The 23391-nt window shown below is 41.5% G+C and overlaps 1 protein-coding gene across 4 annotated transcripts in view; it reads right to left on the bottom strand.

Annotated features, from left to right (window-relative positions):
* Nucleotides 1–23391, bottom strand: part of beat-IIb (beaten path IIb) — a 456801-nt gene that overhangs the window by 119359 nt on the left and 314051 nt on the right. For all 4 annotated transcript variants that reach the window (XM_067772209.1, XM_067772183.1, XM_067772202.1 and 1 more), the window contains exon 5: nucleotides 13259–13392. In XM_067772209.1, coding sequence (XP_067628310.1) covers nucleotides 13259–13392 — 134 coding nt within the window. The remainder of the gene's footprint in view (nucleotides 1–13258; nucleotides 13393–23391) is intronic.

The following is a 23391-nucleotide window of genomic DNA, read 5'->3' as shown; positions in this document are numbered from 1 at the left end:
ATCAAAAAAAAAAAAAAAACAGATGAGTCGCCGGTAACAAATCGATAAATTTTTGATAAAAAAATCGACAAATTTTCCATAAAACGACGATAACCAATTGGTAAATTCCAATAAATAATCATTAAGTTTCCTGAAAAAAATGATATCCTTTTTGTAGTATATCGATTATTTTCGGTAAGTAGTCGACAACTGTTTGATAAAAAATCGATATCTTTACGATAGCACATCAATAATTTTTCTATAATAAATACAACATTTTCCGATAAAAAATAGATAACATGTAATTTAGTAATCAATTCGGTTTTGTTCAATTTAATTTAATGTAATTTATTTGTTTTTAATTAGCGAGACATGCTCATATTGCTTTGTACAATTATTTTTGTTATTGATATTAGAGAAAAATTGCATATTAGAGAAACAATTGTATAAAGCAATATGAGCATTTTTCGCTTATTAAATACAGATAATATAGTGAACAGTAAAGTACTGCTTACAAAAGCACTACTTTAAACAAAATCCAATGTTACTAAGCCCTTAATCGCGCCTATAACTATTTCACACAACTAGGATTAAAAAAAAAACCATATAGAATTAGTATGTATCTAAATGGTGAATAAAAGGAATAGCAACAAAAAAGCAATAGCGAGCAGGGGGGCATTCATATGGTTGAGTGGTTAAAGGCATCTGCCTTTATACTAGTATGAAGTATGAAGTTTGGAGATTTCGATTTCAATACCCAGGTTCCGTGAAGCTAGATGATAAGGAAGTAAAATTCTGAAATATGTCCTAGTAACCATCGCCGTTTGTAAACTTTGGAATTTTTCTCTAATATTAGTATAATTTAAATTAATTAAACATAATATTATTTAATTAAATTTCAACATATATTATTTTACATAATTCTTTTATTCGATTTTATCTTATTTTATTTTATTTTATTTTATTTTATTTTATTTTATTTTATTTTATTTTTCTTTAATTTAATTAATTTTATTTTATTACATAATTTTTTTTGTTAATTTATCTCATTTTATTTTTTTTCGTTATTTTACCTTTTATACTCAGTTGAGCAGAACCTACAGAGTATATTAGCTTTGTTCGCATAACGGTACCCCGTCACGGTATAAACTAATCGAGATAGATATAGACTTCTATATATCAAAATGATCTGGGCGAAAAAAGAAATTCATTTAGCCATGTTCGTCTGTCCGTAAACACGATAACTTAAGTAAATTTTGAGGTATCTTAATGAAATTTGGTTTGTGAGTTCCTGGGCACTCATCTCAGATCAATGTTTAAAATGAACGAACTCGGACTAAAACCACGCCCTTTTTCGAAATCGAAAATTTCGAAAAACCGAAAAAGTGCGATAATTCATTACCAAATACGGATTAAGCGATGAATCTTGGTAGGTGGGTTGATCTTATGACGCATAGAAAATTAGTAAAATTTTGGACAATGGGCGTGGCATCGCCCACTTTGAAAATAAGGTAATTTAAAAGTTTTGTAAGCTTGGCAGTCGTTGAAGATATCATGATGAAATTTGGTAGTAACTTTACTTATTAATATATGTGTTCTAAATAAAAATTAGCAAAATCGGAAGACGAACACAAACAAATTTTAAGTCAAATTAAAAAAAAAAATTGAATATCTTTACAGTATATGGGCAAGTCCCAAAAACTTTAACTTTTTTGGATACTCGGGTTTTACACACGGGCAAAAAACTTAAGGCCAGAAAAAAGTAGAAGAGTATTAAGTTTGACCTTTTGACTATCCGATCTGATGATCTTAAAAATCAAGAAAGTTGATAGTAAGTTTTTGCAGAACTTCGAAACGTAAAAAACGTCGCTTTTTACACTTTTTCAAGCGATACACTTGATTTTTTTTTTTAATTTTTTCGATAAAATTTTGACACATCGCTGAAACGCTATGGAATTCAAACTGAATGTTGTTTTTAAGACGGAGATTCTAAAAGTATGAGCAAAATTAATGTGCCCCTCCAATAGTCAAAACTATCATCAATCAAAATAGCTATACTTTTTTTTTTTGTCATTTTCAATATTGACAGCTTTTTGCTTACAGCTTTTTGAGGCAACTGAGTATTGAAACTTGGATTATGCTCGATAATAGCCTATCAGGGACTAAAAATACGTGGGGCTTCAAATTCGATGTGCCCGTTTCAGTTTTGAAGGTAGAGGCAGAAAAGTAGAAGCACTTGGTTGCGTAAATTTTATTCAGGAGCATGTTTTTTCGTGGGCACAGCTACAATTTTACTTGTATCACTTCATACCTGTTTGTTAATTTTTTCTCTACACCACAGTAGTATTCCATAAATGGCCTCATCTTGGAATATTCACGCAAGAAAGTTATTGATGTTTGTACATGGGGAAAATATACGAAATTTCCGACAAAAATTGGCAATCGTCAAAAAGTGCAGACAATTTTTTTTTATATTTTTTTAAACCAGTTTTTATTTAAAAGTTAATGAAAATAAATACAAATTTGGTACAAAAATTAAAAAAAAAAAAATTTTTTTTCTACACTTTCTGACGATTGCCAATTTTTGGCGAAAATTTCGTATATTTGCCCCATGTTTGTACAAATAAGTACATATAACATTCCTTGAGCGAATATTCCGATATGAGGCAATTGATGGTATACTACTGTGGTGTAGAGAAAAAATCAACAAACGGATATGAAATATTTGACGGTTACCCGTTTTCAACTTTTTGCCGATATCTCTAAAACCGGGTTTCGGTAATCAACAAAATTTTATCTAAATATACTCCATATAGGTATGTACATCCTGATAAAATTTCAACACAATCGGTTAAAAAGTGTTTAAATAAGTAAAAAAATTTAAGGTTTTCCGGGTTTATATTTTTATCAATATCTTCAAAGCCGGATCTTGGGTATTAAAACTTTTTTACCTAAATATACTTCGTTCACATATCTATACGTTTTTGAAGTTTCAAAAGAATCGGTAGAAAGGTGCTAAAATAAATGTATTGCAAACTTTGCAGTAAAAAATATTTGGCGTTTATTCGGTTTTATATTTTTACCGATATCTACAGAACCGGGTGTTGTGTATCAAAAAAATTATACATAGCTATCGGCTGCATATATCCCTATATTTTGTTAAAATTTCGATATAATCGGTAGAGAAGTATTGAAATAAATGTATATTTAACATTGCGACCTCAATTTATATATATTTTGCTCGATCTTTTGACTATATCTTTTTGAGGCATTATGTAAAACGAGTAACGGCGATGCACTATAGCTCCAATTTACCCCTCAATGTTCCTAACAAAAAGATATTTGCGTGATACCATGTTTCAAAAAAAAAATTTTTTTTTCTCCAAAAAAACCAAAGTTTGGCGGATTTCCCCATATAAGTAAATTATGTCAACATTCAATTCCAACATTTGTCTCCAAGGCCTCAACTGATTAAGTAATATTCGGTTACACCCGAACTTAGCTTTCCTTATTTCTTTTAATTTTGTTTTATTTTATTTGATTTTATTTTATGTTATTTTTTTCATATTTTTTACTTTATTTTTTTGTCTTTTTAATTTTATTAAATTTTATATTAATTAAGTTATTTAATTTTTTTTTTTTTTTTTTTTTTTTTGCAATTTTTCCAACTTATTTTGGCAAGTCTTATTAAGTATGAAATACTCCATACTGAAAACACTTGAAAACTTTTTAAATAACTAATTAGGTTAACACTTGGACATGAAAATGTAGTGGATAATAAGTATGAGATTTTCTATAAATTAATTGCTGAACGTTATTAGCCTCTAAATGTTTTGCAGTAAACTCCCGTTAATTCCCCTTATGTGCCATATGCGAGTAAGTTTTTATGTCCTTTTGAATAAGAGAAATTTTTCGAAGGCGAAAGTATCTTTTTTCACACACGTGGGCATACATGCAAAAATATTCTTACATAATTGTCTCTCGCCATTATATAAAAGCTCACATCAAAATTATTTAATTAAATATGCATCAAGAAAATTGTGTTTAGTTATTAAATTTTTGTAAATCAATATCTTTTTGCTCGAGGGTTACTTTTGTATTAAGAAAGGTTTGTTTTTTGTTAATACATGCAAAATCATATTTCGGTATTTTTCCATTGAGTTCCTTAGTTTTTGTATCATTGTGCGGAATGCCGCATTTAGCGCATGTTTGCTTAAAGCCTTTCGACCGCTTGAGATCGCTATAAGTGTATGAGTGTCGGCCCTAGATGTACCCAGTACACTCGTTGACTTCCTTTCATATTAGTCAGGCCATGTTGCTCTTAAAATAACTTAGCCTGTGGTACTCTTTCGCTTTTTCTGACATTTGTGCACTTAAAAATTCCGATTTTCCCACATGGTTTACCCCAGGGGTATGCCTATTTTGAGGCGGAGCTTCTACCTGCAATCTCATCACCCTCTCAATTTCCTTTGACTCTTCTCTATCCCGGAAGCCAGATAATGGATATCTCCTTAAGGTCAGTTAACGCAGCTTTAAGGTGCTTGCATACCTCTACTAGTTTTCAGCTAGTGTATGGTGCTGCTAGCGCATTTATTACTACTTGGCCGTGAAAAAAGGTAGATACTTTGCCAAATATAAACCTACAATTGAGTGTTTTGCAGGCCTGTCAAATCTCGATGACTTCTGCTAGAAGCACATCAAAGTATGATGGCAGTTTAAATGACGTAAAAATCTCTACGTAATATGAATACATCCCAGCTCCCAGACTTTAGTGCATTTTGAACGCATCGGTGTATTTAAGTATGCTTCTATTACCTTCAACCATGCCCCTTTTACAATCATTCCTACTTTTATTAATATCCGGCACTTAGATTCCATGAATTTCAATCTGCTTTATGCTTACGTACATAATATCTGCATGTTTATCAGACGCAAGTTTGAAATGAGGTCTAAAGCCACCGTGGAGTAAGTGCTGAAGGCTCCGGTGCATTCAACACACGCAGTAGGCTGACCTTTCTGTAAGCTTGTGAGATTGCTGTTCTTACTAAGAGCTTCCCGATACACTATGAGGCCGTACGTCAGCACTGGTCACAGCACTGCCTCATGCTGCCATAGCACCATCTTTGGTCTGAAACCCCGAACAAAATGTTATTTTTTGGAGTATTGCTGTCGCAATTGACGTGATTGCAAGCAACACTTCATCATAAATGAGTAATGTATGTGCAGCAGAAGTCCACCGAGGATTGCTGAACCCTTATTCAATTATCTCTCTTGTTGTTACTCATCACCAGATTTGCTTTATGTGTTATCATCCTTGTGATTATCTCATCTTCGTATCCATATTACCCACACATTCTAGGGGTATCCGGGTCCACGTTTTGGCCTATATCTCGAGACCCTATTCACCAAGGGGAATGAAAATTATCCTCTTGCTTCCCAAGGCCGTTGGTTCCATGTACCGGAGCAAGGACTACCATTTCAGTGTAACCCCATTTAATTTGTTGCGTCCCTCCCACAAATTGTTATCCTCCCAGCTGCTCCTTGCAGCGGGACTGCTCCACATTCTCTTGCTCCAGAAAGGTATCGAACCCAATCCGGGTCCTTCTCCTGACCCCGGTCCTGAGAAATGGTTTTGCTGTATCTGCCGGAAATAATCTCTTTAGGACGGTCATACTTTTGTAAGTGTGTCTCGTGTAAGGGATGGTTGCATCGGACAGGTTGTTCTGGCTAGACACCAAAACCAGACGTTCACGTAATTTCTATAAATCTTTTGTGGCATGCTGTTCACGTCCTAGGACGTCCCGTTGTCTGCGCCTAAGCACAGAATATATACGTTTGCGACATCTGCCCAATGCAGCTCTTGCCATGGACGGTGCCACTTTCCTAGATGTTCTGGTCTCCGCGACGGCCATGCTGCCAGGCCGCATACCCAAATACACAGGGTACCCCAATGCCTACCCAAGGACGTCTAGTCCCAGGGCCTCAACAGCAATCGCGTTCTGGCCTTCCACAACCCAGGCGTAGTCACCCGTCACTTACTCCCAGAGTGACGACGTATTCCCCTATGTACTTCAGAATTCTGCAGTTAAACTGCAATGGATTAACTGGGAAGCGGTACAACATCTGCATTGCTGCGATTCAAGAGACTAAACTCACAGCAAGATCTTCATTGCAGACCTGTTCTGGGTATAATGGCCACAGAAAAGATCACGAGAGCGGAAATGGAGGCGGCCTCGCGTTTATCATACACCGCACTGTGAAATATCATATATCTGATCCCGACATCGACCGCAGGGACAGTGTCTTAGAACGTCAAGGATTATCTGTCCGGTTGGGCGATGCAAATCTAGAAATCATCAACATCTACATCCCTCCTGTCACCTGTTGACTCAGTGGATACCGCACTGATATCAGCGGCGTACTCACTGGAAACAATAGTATTATCTTATGCGATTTCAATGCCCATCACGATCTATGGCATTCAAACTTGCGGGTGGACAGTAGGGGTGAGATTTTCGCGGATCAAATAGAAGAAACGACGTTCTGCACTATAAATGGAGACGCCCCCACACGTATGGTAAGAAGCTGTCGCAGTTCGCCGGATATTTAAATCGTGAGCGCAGAACTCGCGAACTGCGTCAACTGGCAGCCGATGGTAACATTGGCATCCGACCACCTGCATATACTTAATTCGTTCGAGCATCCCGCCGACTTCATCGTCGCAAAAAACGCACTTTCATTAACTTTAAAAAGGGAAAGTGGGATGAATACAAATCCTATACAGACAACCGCATTGCTGCCCTCCCTATCCCAACTGATGCCCGCCAAGGGGAGCGTGCTTTTCGCTAGGTCATTGAATCCGCCTCGGCTGGTTTCATTCCCGCCGGTAGAATTCCTGAAATTCGGCCCCACTTCCCAGCAGGGGCCGCAAGTTTAGCGAGAGAACTTGACCTTATAAGACAGCTCGATCCCAGCGACCCCCAAATAAGGGATATTAACCAACGCATCAGATTGCTTGTGGATGAACACAAGCGGGCGAAATGGGAGGAGCACCTAAGCGGTTGTAACCTCTCTGCCGGTGTAGGTAAACTTTGGTCCACTGTAAAGTCCCTATCGAATCCGTCTAGGCACAGTGACAAAGTTTCCATCGCCTTTGGTGACAAAGTGCTGTCGGATTCGAAAAAATGCGCGAGCGCTTTCTGCCGACAATACATAATGCATTCTACGGTCGACAAAAATATATGGAGGGCCAACAGACACGCACGTAAACATAATTTCAGCGCGTCACCAATTTCCATCACCGCCAAAGAGGTTGAGGATGCCATCGGTCATGCTAAACTAACCAAAGCAGTGGGCCCAGACGGCATAGGCATGCCGATGATTAAAAGCCTAGGGAAAGAGGGTTTCAAATATTTAGCACATGTCTTCAACCTGTCTCTTTCCACCTTTGTCATACGCGAAAAATGGAAAATGGCCATGGTGGTACCGTTAATAAAGCCAGGAAACAAGCTAACATAGGAGAGTCGTATCGGCCGATATCTCTCCTATCGCCAGTAGCCAAGACGCTTGAAGCCATTTTGCTCCCCTACTTCAAAGCAAATTTGCAGCTAGCCTGTCATCAGCATGGCTTTAGAAAACTCTATAGCACCACCACCGCGCTAAATGCCATTAGCACCCATATAAATTGTGATTTAAATTAGAAGCGCCACCATAAAACAGTACTCGTAGCGCTAAATACGGTCAACCATGGCACGTAACTGCAAGACTTAAAGGAGGACAGCAAATTATCTGGGTGGTCGAGAGGCATCGGTGCAATTCAGAAATCAAACATCAAAGCCAAGAAGGATTAAACAAGGTGTGCCACAGGTTGGTGTCCTATCCCCAATTTTTTTTAATTTTTACATATCAAAACTACCTTCGCCACCGGAAGGAGTTACTCTCGTTTCTTACACCGATGACTGCACAATAATGGCCACAGGCCCTGGCCCGCAGACCGATGAGCTTTGTAACAGAATAAACGGCTACCTCCCTGATCTCTCCAGTTTTTTCGCCTCACGAAACCTGGCATTATCACCGACTAAATCATCCGTGACCTTATTTACAACTTGGACCTCCGAAATGTCGACCATTTTGAACATCCACGTCGATGGCACTACGCTACCGACTGTCCTACACCCCAAAATCTTGGGAGTGATGTTTGATCAGGATCTACATTTTGGTGAGCACCGGAATTGTTCCGAAAATCCAGAGCCGTAATAAAATCCTCAAATCCCTTGCTGGCAGTAACAAGCAACTGGCCAGCCGTTTGCGTGCTACGCGTCCCCTATATGGTCGCCAAGCCTAAAAACTACCCACTGGAAGAAGCTACAGGCCAGCCAAAATACTGCGCTCAGAACCGCCACCGGCTGTCTTCTTATGTCCCCAGAACACCATCTACATAATGGGGCGAGAATACTCCCCATTAGGGAGAGAAATGAGATGCTAACCAAACAGTTCCTGTTGAATACCCAGAAACCTGGGCATCCCAACACACATCTGATTGATGAGCCAACACCGCCTAGGGACTTGAGGAGTAATCTCCGTAAGCATTTTGAGGAAATGCGGCACCTTAGAACTCAACCGTATGAAGCAAAAAAACACAAGCAGGTCCTTGGTGAACTCCACAAACAGGCGTCGGACCTTTATGCCGGGAATTGCCCGGTGAATCCAGTACCCAGGGAACAGTACCCAAAACTTGCGGAAGATGAATGCGTGCTCCCAAGGGAAACACGAGTCACTCTGGCTCAACTTCGTTCTGGATACTGTAACAGGTTAAACTTTTATATATCCAGAATCAACCCCGATATACGAAATATATGTCCCGCTTGCAATGTGCCCCCACACGACACCAACCATCTCTTTAATTGTAATGTGGAACCTACGCCTCTAACACATCTTTCATTATGGTCCACCCCTGTTGAAACAGCAAGTTTCCTTCGACTTCCGTTAGAGGATCTTGATGACAATTTGTGATCGGTCGCAGCTATTAGGTGGGGCGAAACATTGCTAAAAGAACAACAAAATTATCCCCTATTAAAGCACTCACCAACAGTTTTCATTAACAAATTAAAGGTTTTATTGAGGGTTTTAAAAGGGAGTGGCCCTTAGTTGTATATGTGAAGGCGTTTTCGAGATAACGACAAAATGTGTACCAGGGGTGACCCATAACATCATCTGTCGGGTACCGCTAATTTATTTATGTATGGAATACTACGAACAGTATTCCTGCCAAGATGCCAAGGGTTTTTTATTTCGCCCTGCAAAACTTTTTCTTTTCATTCTACTTAATATGGTAGGTGTCACACGCATTTTACAAAGTTTTTTTCTAAAGTTATATTTTGCGTCAGTAAACCAATCCAAATACCATGTTTCATCCCTTTTTTCGTATTTGGTATAGAATTATGGCATTTTATTCTTTTTTGGTAATTTTCAATATCGAAAAAGTGGGCGTGGTCGTAGTCGGATTTCGGCCATTTTTATACCAATACGAAGTGAGTTCAGATAAGTACCTGAACTGAGTTTAGTAAAGATATATCGATTTTTGCTCAAGTTATCGTGTTAACGGCTGAACGGAAGGACAGACCGTCGACTGTGTATACAAACTGGCCGCGGCTTCAACCGATTTCGCCCATTTTCACAGAAAATAGTTATCGTCATAGAATCTATGCCCTAAGAAGGATAGGGTAAATTTTTGTTCGACTTATGGCATTAAAAGTATCGTAGACAAATTAAACGAACAGAGGCGGAGCCACGCCCATTTTGAAATTTTCTTTTGAAATTAACTTTTAAATTACCGTATTTTGTTGTTGTTGTTGTTGTTGTTGTAGCGATAAAGTTGCTCCCCGAAGGCTTTGGGGAGTGTTATCGATGTGATGGTCCTTTGCCGGATACAGATCCGGTACGCTCCGGTACCACAGCACCATTAAGGTGCTGGCCCGACCATCTCGGGAACGATTTATGTGGCCACATTAAACCTTCAGGCCATTCCCTCCCTCTCCACCCCAAGTTCTATGAGGAGCTTGGGGTCGCCAGAGCCTCTTCTGTTAGTGAAACAGGATTCGCCGCGGATAGGTGAGGTTGACAATTGGGTTTGGAGAAGCTATATATTGCGCTGGCAACCTGAAGGGTTGCGCTATCCAGCCCCTTGAATCTGGCATTTTAGTCGCCTCTTACGACAGGCATACCTACCGCGGGTATATTCTGATCCCCTAACCCGCTGGGGTATTACCGTATTTTAAAAGTGGGCGGTGGCACGCCCATTGTCCAAAATTTTACTAATTTTCTATTTTGTGTCATAAGGTGAACCCACCTAGCAAGTTTCATCGCTTTATCCGTCTTTGTTAATGAATTATGGCACTTTTTCGGTATTTTGAAATTTTCGATATCGAAAAAGTGGGCGCAGTTATAGTCCGAACTCGTTCGTTTTAAATAGCGATCTGAGATGAGCTTCCAGGAACATAAATACCAAATTTCATTAAGATGCCTCAAAATTTACTCAAGTTATCGCGTTAACGGACAGACGGACGGACGGACGGACGGACATGGCTCAATCAAATTTTTTTTCGACATTGATGAATTTGATATATGGAAGTCCATATCTATCTCGATTCCTTTATACCTGTACAACCAACCGTTGTCCAATCAAAGTTAATATACTCTGTGTACAAAGCACGCTGAGTATAAAAAGAGCAATAGAGCGTGCTTCAAGGCGCTGATGGATAGTGCCGTCCTTGATCCTTGGGGATTGGCATACAGAACGGTGATGGTGAAAAATAAAGTGCGGAAATCAGTGCAGCCTACATGCCCGATGCTATTGAGAGGAATCGTAGAAACTCTTTTCCCGACACAAGATTACTGGACCTAACAAAGTGAGGACCTCGAAGGTATGGAAATCCCGGAAATAACAAAGCAGGAGGAACTAGATGCAATATGAAGAGTTGGGACAGTGAGTATCCAGGACCGCATGGAGTGCCAAATATAGCCCTTAAGTCAGCGATAAAGTCTATAACATCGGTATTTATGGATCTCTTCAACGCCTGTTTCTAAGAAGGTATCTTCCCTCGCTCATGGAAACTTTAAAGACTGGTTCTTTTGCTGAAATCTGGTAAGATGCCCAACTAGCCATCTTCGTACAGGCCACTTTCTATGTTGGATTCAATAGGAAAGATTCTCGAACTTATTATTAGTGAGAGCCTGCAGCAGACCCAGGAAAGCCCAGGTGGCTTGTGAAATTGTCAGTTTGGATTTCGAAAATCGAGATACACAATAGGTGCAATACAAACTGTTGTCAATATAGCTGGCGGAGCCATAACCGGAGGCCAAAATAAAAGGAAGCACTGTGCACTGATAACTTCGGATATTATAAATGCTTTTAAGACCGAGAACTGGATGCAGATAATGACAGCACTACGAAACTTTGGCTCACCTGGTTACCTGCTCAGAATAATTGGTAGCTATTTAAGCGATAGGATGAGCGACCAAGAACGCACAGCATCATGGGCGGTGTCCCTCAGGGAACTGTTCTAGGTCCAACTCTTTGGAATGCGATGTTTGACGGTGTGCTATAAATCGACCTTCCCGGAAATATCTAGGAATAAACATTGATACAAAACTAACTTTTAAGGAGCACTTCAGGGTGGTGGGGGAGAAAGTTTCTTGAGTTTGTGGAGCCCTAACGCGAATAATGCCCAACATCGGCGGCCCAGGCCAAGTTACCCGTCAGCTATTATCCAACGTAACCAGCTCGATAATATTAAATGCTGCACCAGTATAGCACGGATCTAAAATGGTCCACCAAAAGATATACTAGAAGCCTATCGTATTTCCGCTATATGAATAGTATGTGTTTACCGGACAGTGCCCGACGACGCGATCCATGTTTTATCCAGGAAAATCCCAATAGATCTACTCTCAGGTAAAATGGCAAATATGTATGCCATTGGAATCAGCCGACCATCTGAAGATGCTAAAAAAAGCGCAATCTCACGAACAAAAGTTAGGTGCAAGAACGGAGGGAGGAATCGCGAAAAGGGCGCTGGACCTTCATGCTAGTTTGGAATATAGCGGAATGGTATGAACGAAAATACGGCGAACTAAATTACTACCTCACACAGATATTGAGCGGGTACGGGGGCTTCAAGTAATATCTACATAAGCGTGGTGTATAGGAGGATCCTCTCTGTCCACACTGTCCCTTCGAATTGGAAAGCGCAGAACATGTAATGTTTCCTTGCTCTCACTTTCACGGCTATATACTCTCTGTACTCAGAGTGTTTGGAGAGGAGCCTGCCTTTAGGGATTTAGTTCTCAGAATGTGCAGACAAATAGAGTGCTGTGAGTAAGATGGCGTTTAAAGTTATGGCGCAATTTATGCATGCTGAAAGGGAGCGCAGAAAAATGCGCATACGTAGTAGTGGCGACTAAATCGCCTCCCCCTGCGTTAGGTTATGTCTAACGGTGGTCACACGGGGTGTGGAGACATGAACAGGGTTAGCCTGGTTTCATTGGGCCACTGGAGGCCCAAGTCTGGTGATGGTTAAAAGATTAGCTTATAATGTTTTATAACAAATTCAGGTATAGTGTTATTTTTTAGCATTCACATTTTGAAATCACATACATATATCCTGGCTTAAGTTTTACCTGGATTTTTAAACTCAATTAAGTCAGCCCATAAAAAACGAAGCATATTTCGTACGATAAATAAGTAAAAGCACAATCCTCATCAGTGACGTTTGCTCAATATTATTCAGACGTGTTTTATTTGTACAAATATGTGTGTGTATTTGTGTACGTGTGTATCAACCCTTAAAAGTTCATGAACTAAAATTTCTTTGTATATTTTTGGCGATAAATCATTCCATTCATTAATTAACAATTAATGACTATTTAAATATTGTATCGCATGCCTATTTGTTTAGTTACAACGAATATGTAATTCCGCTAAACGCTTGCATTTATTAGCCGTTTAAGGTCAAGATAATTATGTACAAATCTTGAAATCGTTAATCATTTTGCGAAAAGTTATTATTTTGTTTGTGTTTAGTAAATAATACTGAGGTTTCGTAGCTTTTGGTATTGACTCGTTTGTATGTGTGCGCTTTAAGTGATTTTAATGTAGGTTTGTATTTACATTTCTATTGCTAATGAGAAATATTTATGCTAAACAGCAGTTAAGCATTCGAGGTGTAAATCGCTTTCAATATTTCACTTTTTATTTACTTTGACAATATATTTCACTTACGGGTATATTATTGATTGTAAAATGGAGGTCAGCTCGCGGTCGCGAAGGCGGTGTACTACAATTAGCGCGCAAAATATCGCCGGCCTCATAGCGTGCATGTTCGGTAAAGAGTTGCGGACGCTTCTCTGGAAATTCTGAAAAATAATTAAAAATAAAACGACTAAAGTAAGTGAAAATAAAACATTTTCTATTCATTTAATAAGATTGAAAAATTAACGGAGTAATTTTCGACTGTGTCTAAGGCATATGTAAATGACTTTAGTAGAGTCGTTTTATCCCTTGCCAGTTATTATTACTTAACAATATATAGATATAATAAAATAAATGAAAAACAAGTAAGGAAGGCTAAGTTCGGGTGTAACCGAACATTACATACTCAGTTGAGAGCTATGGAGACAAAATAAGGAAAATCACCATGTAGGAAAATGAACCTAGGGTAACCCTGGAATGTGGTTGTATGACATGTGTATCAAATGGAAGGTATTAAAGAGTATTTTAAGAGAGAGTAGGCCATAGTTCTATGGATGGACGCCATTTAGGGATATCGCCATAAAGGTGGACCAGGGCTGACTCTAGAATGTGTTTGTACGACATGGGTATCAAATGAAAGCTGTTAATGAGTATTTTGAAAAGGAGTGATCCTTAGTTCCATAGGTGGACGCCGTTTCGGGATAGCGCCATAAAGGTGGACCAGGGGTGTCTCTAGTTGTACGATATGGGAATCAAATGAAAGGTGTTACTGAGCGTTTTAAGAGGGCGTGGGCATTAGGTCTATAGGTGGACGCCTTTTCGAAATGTCGCCATTAGGGTGGGCCAGGGGTGACTCTAGAATGTGTTTGTACGATATGGGTATCAAACGAAAGGTGTTACTGAGCATTTTAAGAGGGAGTGGGCATTAGGTCCATAGGTGGACGCCTTTTCGAGATATCGCCATTAGAGTGGGCCAGGGGTGACTCTGGAATGTGTTTGTACGACATGGGTATCAAATGAAAGCTGTTAATGAGTATTTGGAAAAGGAGTGATCCTTAGTTCCATAGGTGGACGCCGTTTCGGGATAGCGCCATAAAGGTGGACCAGGGGTGTCTCTAGTTGTACGATATGGGAATCAAATGAAAGGTGTTACTGAGCGTTTTAAGAGGGCGTGGGCATTAGGTCTATAGGTGGACGCCTTTTCGAAATGTCGCCATTAGGGTGGGCCAGGGGTGACTCTAGAATGTGTTTGTACGATATGGGTATCAAACGAAAGGTGTTACTGAGCATTTTAAGAGGGAGTGGGCATTAGGTCCATAGGTGGACGCCTTTTCGAGATATCGCCATTAGAGTGGGCCAGGGGTGACTCTGGAATGTGTTTGTACGATATGGGTATCAAATGAAAGGTGGTAATGAGTATTTTAAAAGGGAGTGGGCACTAGGTCTATAGGTGGACGCCTTTTCGAGATATCGTCATAAAGGTGGACCAAGGGTGACTCTAGAATGTTTTTACGATATGGGTATCAAACGAAAGGTGTTACTGAGCATTTTAAGAGGGAGTGGGCACTAGGTCTATAGGTGGACGCCTTTTCGAGATCTCGCCATTAGGGTTGGCCAGGGGTGACTCTAGAATGTTTGTACGATATGGGTATCAAACGAAAGGTGTTACTGAGCATTTTAAGAGAAAGTGGGCATTAGGTCTATAGGTGGACGCCTTTTCGAGATATCGCCATTAGGGTGGGCCAGGGGTAACTCTAGAATGTTTGTACGATATGGGTATCAAACGAAAGGTGTTACTGAGCATTATAAGAGAAAGTGGGCATTAGGTCTATAGGTGGACGCCTTTTCGAGATATCGCCATTAGGGTGGGCCAGGGTGACTCTAGAATGTGTTTGTACGATATGGGTATCAAATGAAAGGTGGTAATGAGTATTTTAAAAGGGAGTAATCCTCAGTTCTATAGGTGGACGCCTTTTCGAGATATCGCCATAAAGGTTGACCAAGGGTGACTCTAGAATGTTTGTACGATATGGGTATCAAACGAAAGGTGTTACTGAGCATTTTAAGAGGGAGTGGGCATTAGGTCTATAGGTGGACGCCTTTTCGAGATATCGCCATTAGGGTGGGCCAGGGGTGACTCTAGAATGTTTGTACGATATGGGTATCAAACGAAAGGTGTTACTGAGCATTTTAAGAGAAAGTGGGCATTAGGTCTATAGGTGGACGCCTTTTCGAGATATCGCCATTAGGGTGGGCCAGGGGTGACTCTAGAATGTTTGTACGATATGGGTATCAAAGAAAAGGTGTTACTGAGCATTTTAAGAGGGAGTGGACATTAGGTCTATAGGTGGACGCCTTTTCGAGATATCGCCATTAGGGTGGGCCAGGGGTGACTCTAGAATGTTTTTACGATATGGGTATCAAACGAAAGGTGTTACTGAGCATTTTAAGAGGGAGTGGGCATTAGGTCTATAGGTGGACGCCTTTTCGAGATATCGCCATTAGGGTGGGCCAGGGGTGACTCTAGAATGTTTGTACGATATGGGTATCAAACGAAAGGTGTTACTGAGCATTTTAAGAGAAAGTGGGCATTAGGTCTATAGGTGGACGCCTTTTCGAGATATCGCCATTAGGGTGGGCCAGGGGTGACTCTAGAATGTTTGTACGATATGGGTATCAAACGAAAGGTGTTACTGAGCATTTTAAGAGGGAGTGGGCATTAGGTCTATAGGTGGACGCCTTTTCGAGATATCGCCATTAGGGTGGGCCAGGGGTGACTCTAGAATGTTTGTACGATATGGGTATCAAACGAAAGGTGTTACTGAGCATTTTAAGAGAAAGTGGGCATTAGGTCTATAGGTGGACGCCTTTTCGAGATATCGCCATTAGGGTGGGCCAGGGGTGACTCTAGGATGTTTGTACGATATGGGTATCAAACGAAAGGTGTTACTGAGCATTTTAAGAGGGAGTGGGCATTAGGTCTATAGGTGGACGCCTTTTCGAGATATCGCCATTAGGGTGGGCCAGGGGTGACTCTAGAATGTTTGTACGATATGGGTATCAAACGAAAGGTGTTACTGAGCATTTTAAGAGAAAGTGGGCACTAGGTCTATAGGTGGACGCCTTTTCGAGATATCGCCATTAGGGTGGGCCAGGGGTGACTCTAGAATGTTTGTACGATATGGGTATCAAACGAAAGGTGTTACTGAGCATTTTAAGAGAAAGTGGGCATTAGGTCTATAGGTGGACGCCTTTTCGAGATATCGCCATTAGGGTGGGCCAGGGTGACTCTAGAATGTGTTTGTACGATATGGGTATCAAATGAAAGGTGGTAATGAGTATTTTAAAAGGGAGTAATCCTCAGTTCTATAGGTGGACGCCTTTTCGAGATATCGCCATAAAGGTTGACCAAGGGTGACTCTAGAATGTTTGTACGATATGGGTATCAAACGAAAGGTGTTACTGAGCATTTTAAGAGGGAGTGGGCATTAGGTCTATAGGTGGACGCCTTTTCGAGATATCGCCATTAGGGTGGGCCAGGGGTGACTCTAGAATGTTTGTACGATATGGGTATCAAACGAAAGGTGTTACTGAGCATTTTAAGAGAAAGTGGGCATTAGGTCTATAGGTGGACGCCTTTTCGAGATATCGCCATTAGGGTGGGCCAGGGGTGACTCTAGAATGTTTGTACGATATGGGTATCAAACGAAAGGTGTTACTGAGCATTTTAAGAGAAAGTGGGCATTAGGTCTATAGGTGGACGCCTTTTCGAGATATCGCCATTAGGGTGGGCCAGGGTGACTCTAGAATGTGTTTGTACGATATGGGTATCAAATGAAAGGTGGTAATGAGTATTTTAAAAGGGAGTAATCCTCAGTTCTATAGGTGGACGCCTTTTCGAGATATCGCCATAAAGGTTGACCAAGGGTGACTCTAGAATGTTTGTACGATATGGGTATCAAACGAAAGGTGTTACTGAGCATTTTAAGAGGGAGTGGGCATTAGGTCTATAGGTGGACGCCTTTTCGAGATATCGCCATTAGGGTGGGCCAGGGGTGACTCTAGAATGTTTGTACGATATGGGTATCAAACGAAAGGTATTACTGAGCATTTTAAGAGGGAGTGGGCATTAGGTCTATAGGTGGACGCCTTTTCGAGATATCGCCATTAGGGTGGGCCAGGGGTGACTCTAGAATGTTTGTACGATATGGGTATCAAAGAAAAGGTGTTACTGAGCATTTTAAGAGGGAGTGGACATTAGGTCTATAGGTGGACGCCTTTTCGAGATATCGCCATTAGGGTGGGCCAGGGGTGACTCTAGAATGTTTTTACGATATGGGTATCAAACGAAAGATGTTACTGAGCATTTTAAGAGGGAGTGGGCATTAGGTCTATAGGTGGACGCCTTTTCGAGATATCGCCATTAGGGTGGGCCAGGGGTGACTCTAGAATGTTTTTACGATATGGGTATCAAACGAAAGGTGTTACTGGGCATTTTAAGAGGGAGTGGGCATTAGGTCTATAGGTGGACGCCTTTTCGAGATATCGCCATTAGGGTGGGCCAGGGGTGACTCTAGAATGTGTTTGTACGATATGGGTATCAAATGAAAGGTGGTAATGAGTATTTTAAAAGGGAGTAATCCTCAGTTCTATAGGTGGACGCCTTTTCGAGATATCGCCATAAAGGTTGACCAAGGGTGACTCTAGAATGTTTGTACGATATGGGTATCAAACGAAAGGTGTTACTGAGCATTTTAAGAGGGAGTGGGCATTAGGTCTATAGGTGGACGCCTTTTCGAGATATCGCCATTAGGGTGGGCCAGGGGTGACTCTAGAATGTTTGTACGATATGGGTATCAAACGAAAGGTGTTACTGAGCATTTTAAGAGGGAGTGGGCATTAGGTCTATAGGTGGACGCCTTTTCGAGATATCGCCATTAGGGTGGGCCAGGGGTGACTCTAGAATGTTTGTACGATATGGGTATCAAACGAAAGGTGTTACTGAGCATTTTAAGAGGGAGTGGGCATTAGGTCTATAGGTGGACGCCTTTTCGAGATATCGCCATTAGGGTGGGCCAGGGGTGACTCTAGAATGTTTGTACGATATGGGTATCAAACGAAAGGTGTTACTGAGCATTTTAAGAGGGAGTGGGCATTAGGTCTATAGGTGGACGCCTTTTCGAGATATCGCCATTAGGGTGGGCCAGGGGTGACTCTAGAATGTTTTTACGATATGGGTATCAAACGAAAGGTGTTACTGAGCATTTTAAGAGAAAGTGGGCATTAGGTCTATAGGTGGACGCCTTTTCGAGATATCGCCATTAGGGTGGGCCAGGGGTGACTCTAGAATGTTTGTACGATATGGGTATCAAACGAAAGGTGTTACTGAGCATTTTAAGAGAAAGTGGGCATTAGGTCTATAGGTGGACGCCTTTTCGAGATATCGCCATTAGGGTGGGCCAGGGTGACTCTAGAATGTGTTTGTACGATATGGGTATCAAATGAAAGGTGGTAATGAGTATTTTAAAAGGGAGTAATCCTCAGTTCTATAGGTGGACGCCTTTTCGAGATATCGCCATAAAGGTTGACCAAGGGTGACTCTAGAATGTTTGTACGATATGGGTATCAAACGAAAGGTGTTACTGAGCATTTTAAGAGGGAGTGGGCATTAGGTCTATAGGTGGACGCCTTTTCGAGATATCGCCATTAGGGTGGGCCAGGGGTGACTCTAGAATGTTTGTACGATATGGGTATCAAACGAAAGGTGTTACTGAGCATTTTAAGAGGGAGTGGGCATTAGGTCTATAGGTGGACGCCTTTTCGAGATATCGCCATTAGGGTGGGCCAGGGGTGACTCTAGAATGTTTGTACGATATGGGTATCAAAGAAAAGGTGTTACTGAGCATTTTAAGAGGGAGTGGACATTAGGTCTATAGGTGGACGCCTTTTCGAGATATCGCCATTAGGGTGGGCCAGGGGTGACTCTAGAATGTTTTTACGATATGGGTATCAAACGAAAGGTGTTACTGAGCATTTTAAGAGGGAGTGGGCATTAGGTCTATAGGTGGACGCCTTTTCGAGATATCGCCATTAGGGTGGGCCAGGGGTGACTCTAGAATGTTTTTACGATATGGGTATCAAACGAAAGGTGTTACTGAGCATTTTAAGAGGGAGTGGGCATTAGGTCTATAGGTGGACGCCTTTTCGAGATATCGCCATTAGGGTGGGCCAGGGGTGAGTCTAGAATGTGTTTGTACGATATGGGTATCAAATGAAAGGTGGTAATGAGTATTTTAAAAGGGAGTAATCCTCAGTTCTATAGGTGGACGCCTTTTCGAGATATCGCCATAAAGGTTGACCAAGGGTGACTCTAGAATGTTTGTACGATATGGGTATCAAACGAAAGGTGTTACTGAGCATTTTAAGAGGGAGTGGGCATTAGGTCTATAGGTGGACGCCTTTTCGAGATATCGCCATTAGGGTGGGCCAGGGGTGACTCTAGAATGTTTGTACGATATGGGTATCAAACGAAAGGTGTTACTGAGCATTTTAAGAGGGAGTGGGCATTAGGTCTATAGGTGGACGCCTTTTCGAGATATCGCCATTAGGGTGGGCCAGGGGTGACTCTAGAATGTTTGTACGATATGGGTATCAAACGAAAGGTGTTACTGAGCATTTTAAGAGGGAGTGGGCATTAGGTCTATAGGTGGACGCCTTTTCGAGATATCGCCATTAGGGTGGGCCAGGGGTGACTCTAGAATGTTTGTACGATATGGGTATCAAACGAAAGGTGTTACTGAGCATTTTAAGAGAAAGTGGGCATTAGGTCTATAGGTGGACGCCTTTTCGAGATATCGCCATTAGGGTGGGCCAGGGTGACTCTAGAATGTGTTTGTACGATATGGGTATCAAATGAAAGGTGGTAATGAGTATTTTAAAAGGGAGTAATCCTCAGTTCTATAGGTGGACGCCTTTTCGAGATATCGCCATAAAGGTTGACCAAGGGTGACTCTAGAATGTTTGTACGATATGGGTATCAAACGAAAGGTGTTACTGAGCATTTTAAGAGGGAGTGGGCATTAGGTCTATAGGTGGACGCCTTTTCGAGATATCGCCATTAGGGTGGGCCAGGGGTGACTCTAGAATGTTTGTACGATATGGGTATCAAACGAAAGGTGTTACTGAGCATTTTAAGAGGGAGTGGGCATTAGGTCTATAGGTGGACGCCTTTTCGAGATATCGCCATTAGGGTGGGCCAGGGGTGACTCTAGAATGTTTGTACGATATGGGTATCAAAGAAAAGGTGTTACTGAGCATTTTAAGAGGGAGTGGACATTAGGTCTATAGGTGGACGCCTTTTCGAGATATCGCCATTAGGGTGGGCCAGGGGTGACTCTAGAATGTTTTTACGATATGGGTATCAAACGAAAGATGTTACTGAGCATTTTAAGAGGGAGTGGGCATTAGGTCTATAGGTGGACGCCTTTTCGAGATATCGCCATTAGGGTGGGCCAGGGGTGACTCTAGAATGTTTTTACGATATGGGTATCAAACGAAAGGTGTTACTGGGCATTTTAAGAGGGAGTGGGCATTAGGTCTATAGGTGGACGCCTTTTCGAGATATCGCCATTAGGGTGGGCCAGGGGTGACTCTAGAATGTGTTTGTACGATATGGGTATCAAATGAAAGGTGGTAATGAGTATTTTAAAAGGGAGTAATCCTCAGTTCTATAGGTGGACGCCTTTTCGAGATATCGCCATAAAGGTTGACCAAGGGTGACTCTAGAATGTTTGTACGATATGGGTATCAAACGAAAGGTGTTACTGAGCATTTTAAGAGGGAGTGGGCATTAGGTCTATAGGTGGACGCCTTTTCGAGATATCGCCATTAGGGTGGGCCAGGGGTGACTCTAGAATGTTTGTACGATATGGGTATCAAACGAAAGGTGTTACTGAGCATTTTAAGAGGGAGTGGGCATTAGGTCTATAGGTGGACGCCTTTTCGAGATATCGCCATTAGGGTGGGCCAGGGGTGACTCTAGAATGTTTGTACGATATGGGTATCAAACGAAAGGTGTTACTGAGCATTTTAAGAGGGAGTGGGCATTAGGTCTATAGGTGGACGCCTTTTCGAGATATCGCCATTAGGGTGGGCCAGGGGTGACTCTAGAATGTTTGTACGATATGGGTATCAAACGAAAGGTGTTACTGAGCATTTTAAGAGGGAGTGGGCATTAGGTCTATAGGTGGACGCCTTTTCGAGATATCGCCATTAGGGTGGGCCAGGGGTGACTCTAGAATGTTTTTACGATATGGGTATCAAACGAAAGGTGTTACTGAGCATTTTAAGAGAAAGTGGGCATTAGGTCTATAGGTGGACGCCTTTTCGAGATATCGCCATTAGGGTGGGCCAGGGGTGACTCTAGAATGTTTGTACGATATGGGTATCAAACGAAAGGTGTTACTGAGCATTTTAAGAGAAAGTGGGCATTAGGTCTATAGGTGGACGCCTTTTCGAGATATCGCCATTAGGGTGGGCCAGGGTGACTCTAGAATGTGTTTGTACGATATGGGTATCAAATGAAAGGTGGTAATGAGTATTTTAAAAGGGAGTAATCCTCAGTTCTATAGGTGGACGCCTTTTCGAGATATCGCCATAAAGGTTGACCAAGGGTGACTCTAGAATGTTTGTACGATATGGGTATCAAACGAAAGGTGTTACTGAGCATTTTAAGAGGGAGTGGGCATTAGGTCTATAGGTGGACGCCTTTTCGAGATATCGCCATTAGGGTGGGCCAGGGGTGACTCTAGAATGTTTGTACGATATGGGTATCAAACGAAAGGTGTTACTGAGCATTTTAAGAGGGAGTGGGCATTAGGTCTATAGGTGGACGCCTTTTCGAGATATCGCCATTAGGGTGGGCCAGGGGTGACTCTAGAATGTTTGTACGATATGGGTATCAAAGAAAAGGTGTTACTGAGCATTTTAAGAGGGAGTGGACATTAGGTCTATAGGTGGACGCCTTTTCGAGATATCGCCATTAGGGTGGGCCAGGGGTGACTCTAGAATGTTTTTACGATATGGGTATCAAACGAAAGGTGTTACTGAGCATTTTAAGAGGGAGTGGGCATTAGGTCTATAGGTGGACGCCTTTTCGAGATATCGCCATTAGGGTGGGCCAGGGGTGACTCTAGAATGTTTTTACGATATGGGTATCAAACGAAAGGTGTTACTGAGCATTTTAAGAGGGAGTGGGCATTAGGTCTATAGGTGGACGCCTTTTCGAGATATCGCCATTAGGGTGGGCCAGGGGTGAGTCTAGAATGTGTTTGTACGATATGGGTATCAAATGAAAGGTGGTAATGAGTATTTTAAAAGGGAGTAATCCTCAGTTCTATAGGTGGACGCCTTTTCGAGATATCGCCATAAAGGTTGACCAAGGGTGACTCTAGAATGTTTGTACGATATGGGTATCAAACGAAAGGTGTTACTGAGCATTTTAAGAGGGAGTGGGCATTAGGTCTATAGGTGGACGCCTTTTCGAGATATCGCCATTAGGGTGGGCCAGGGGTGACTCTAGAATGTTTGTACGATATGGGTATCAAACGAAAGGTGTTACTGAGCATTTTAAGAGGGAGTGGGCATTAGGTCTATAGGTGGACGCCTTTTCGAGATATCGCCATTAGGGTGGGCCAGGGGTGACTCTAGAATGTTTGTACGATATGGGTATCAAACGAAAGGTGTTACTGAGCATTTTAAGAGGGAGTGGGCATTAGGTCTATAGGTGGACGCCTTTTCGAGATATCGCCATTAGGGTGGGCCAGGGGTGACTCTAGAATGTGTTTGTACGATATGGGTATCAAATGAAAGGTGGTAATGAGTATTTTAAAAGGGAGTAATCCTCAGTTCTATAGGTGGACGCCTTTTCGAGATATCGCCATAAAGGTTGACCAAGGGTGACTCTAGAATGTTTGTACGATATGGGTATCAAACGAAAGGTGTTACTGAGCATTTTAAGAGGGAGTGGGCATTAGGTCTATAGGTGGACGCCTTTTCGAGATATCGCCATTAGGGTGGGCCAGGGGTGACTCTAGAATGTTTGTACGATATGGGTATCAAACGAAAGGTGTTACTGAGCATTTTAAGAGGGAGTGGGCATTAGG

Source organism: Eurosta solidaginis, chromosome 1 (assembly GCF_040869045.1).
Source record: "Eurosta solidaginis isolate ZX-2024a chromosome 1, ASM4086904v1, whole genome shotgun sequence".
Classification (NCBI taxonomy): domain Eukaryota; kingdom Metazoa; phylum Arthropoda; class Insecta; order Diptera; family Tephritidae; genus Eurosta; species Eurosta solidaginis.
The sequence above is the reverse complement of the archived record's forward strand: the minus strand, read 5'-3'. Positions and strand labels throughout refer to the sequence as shown.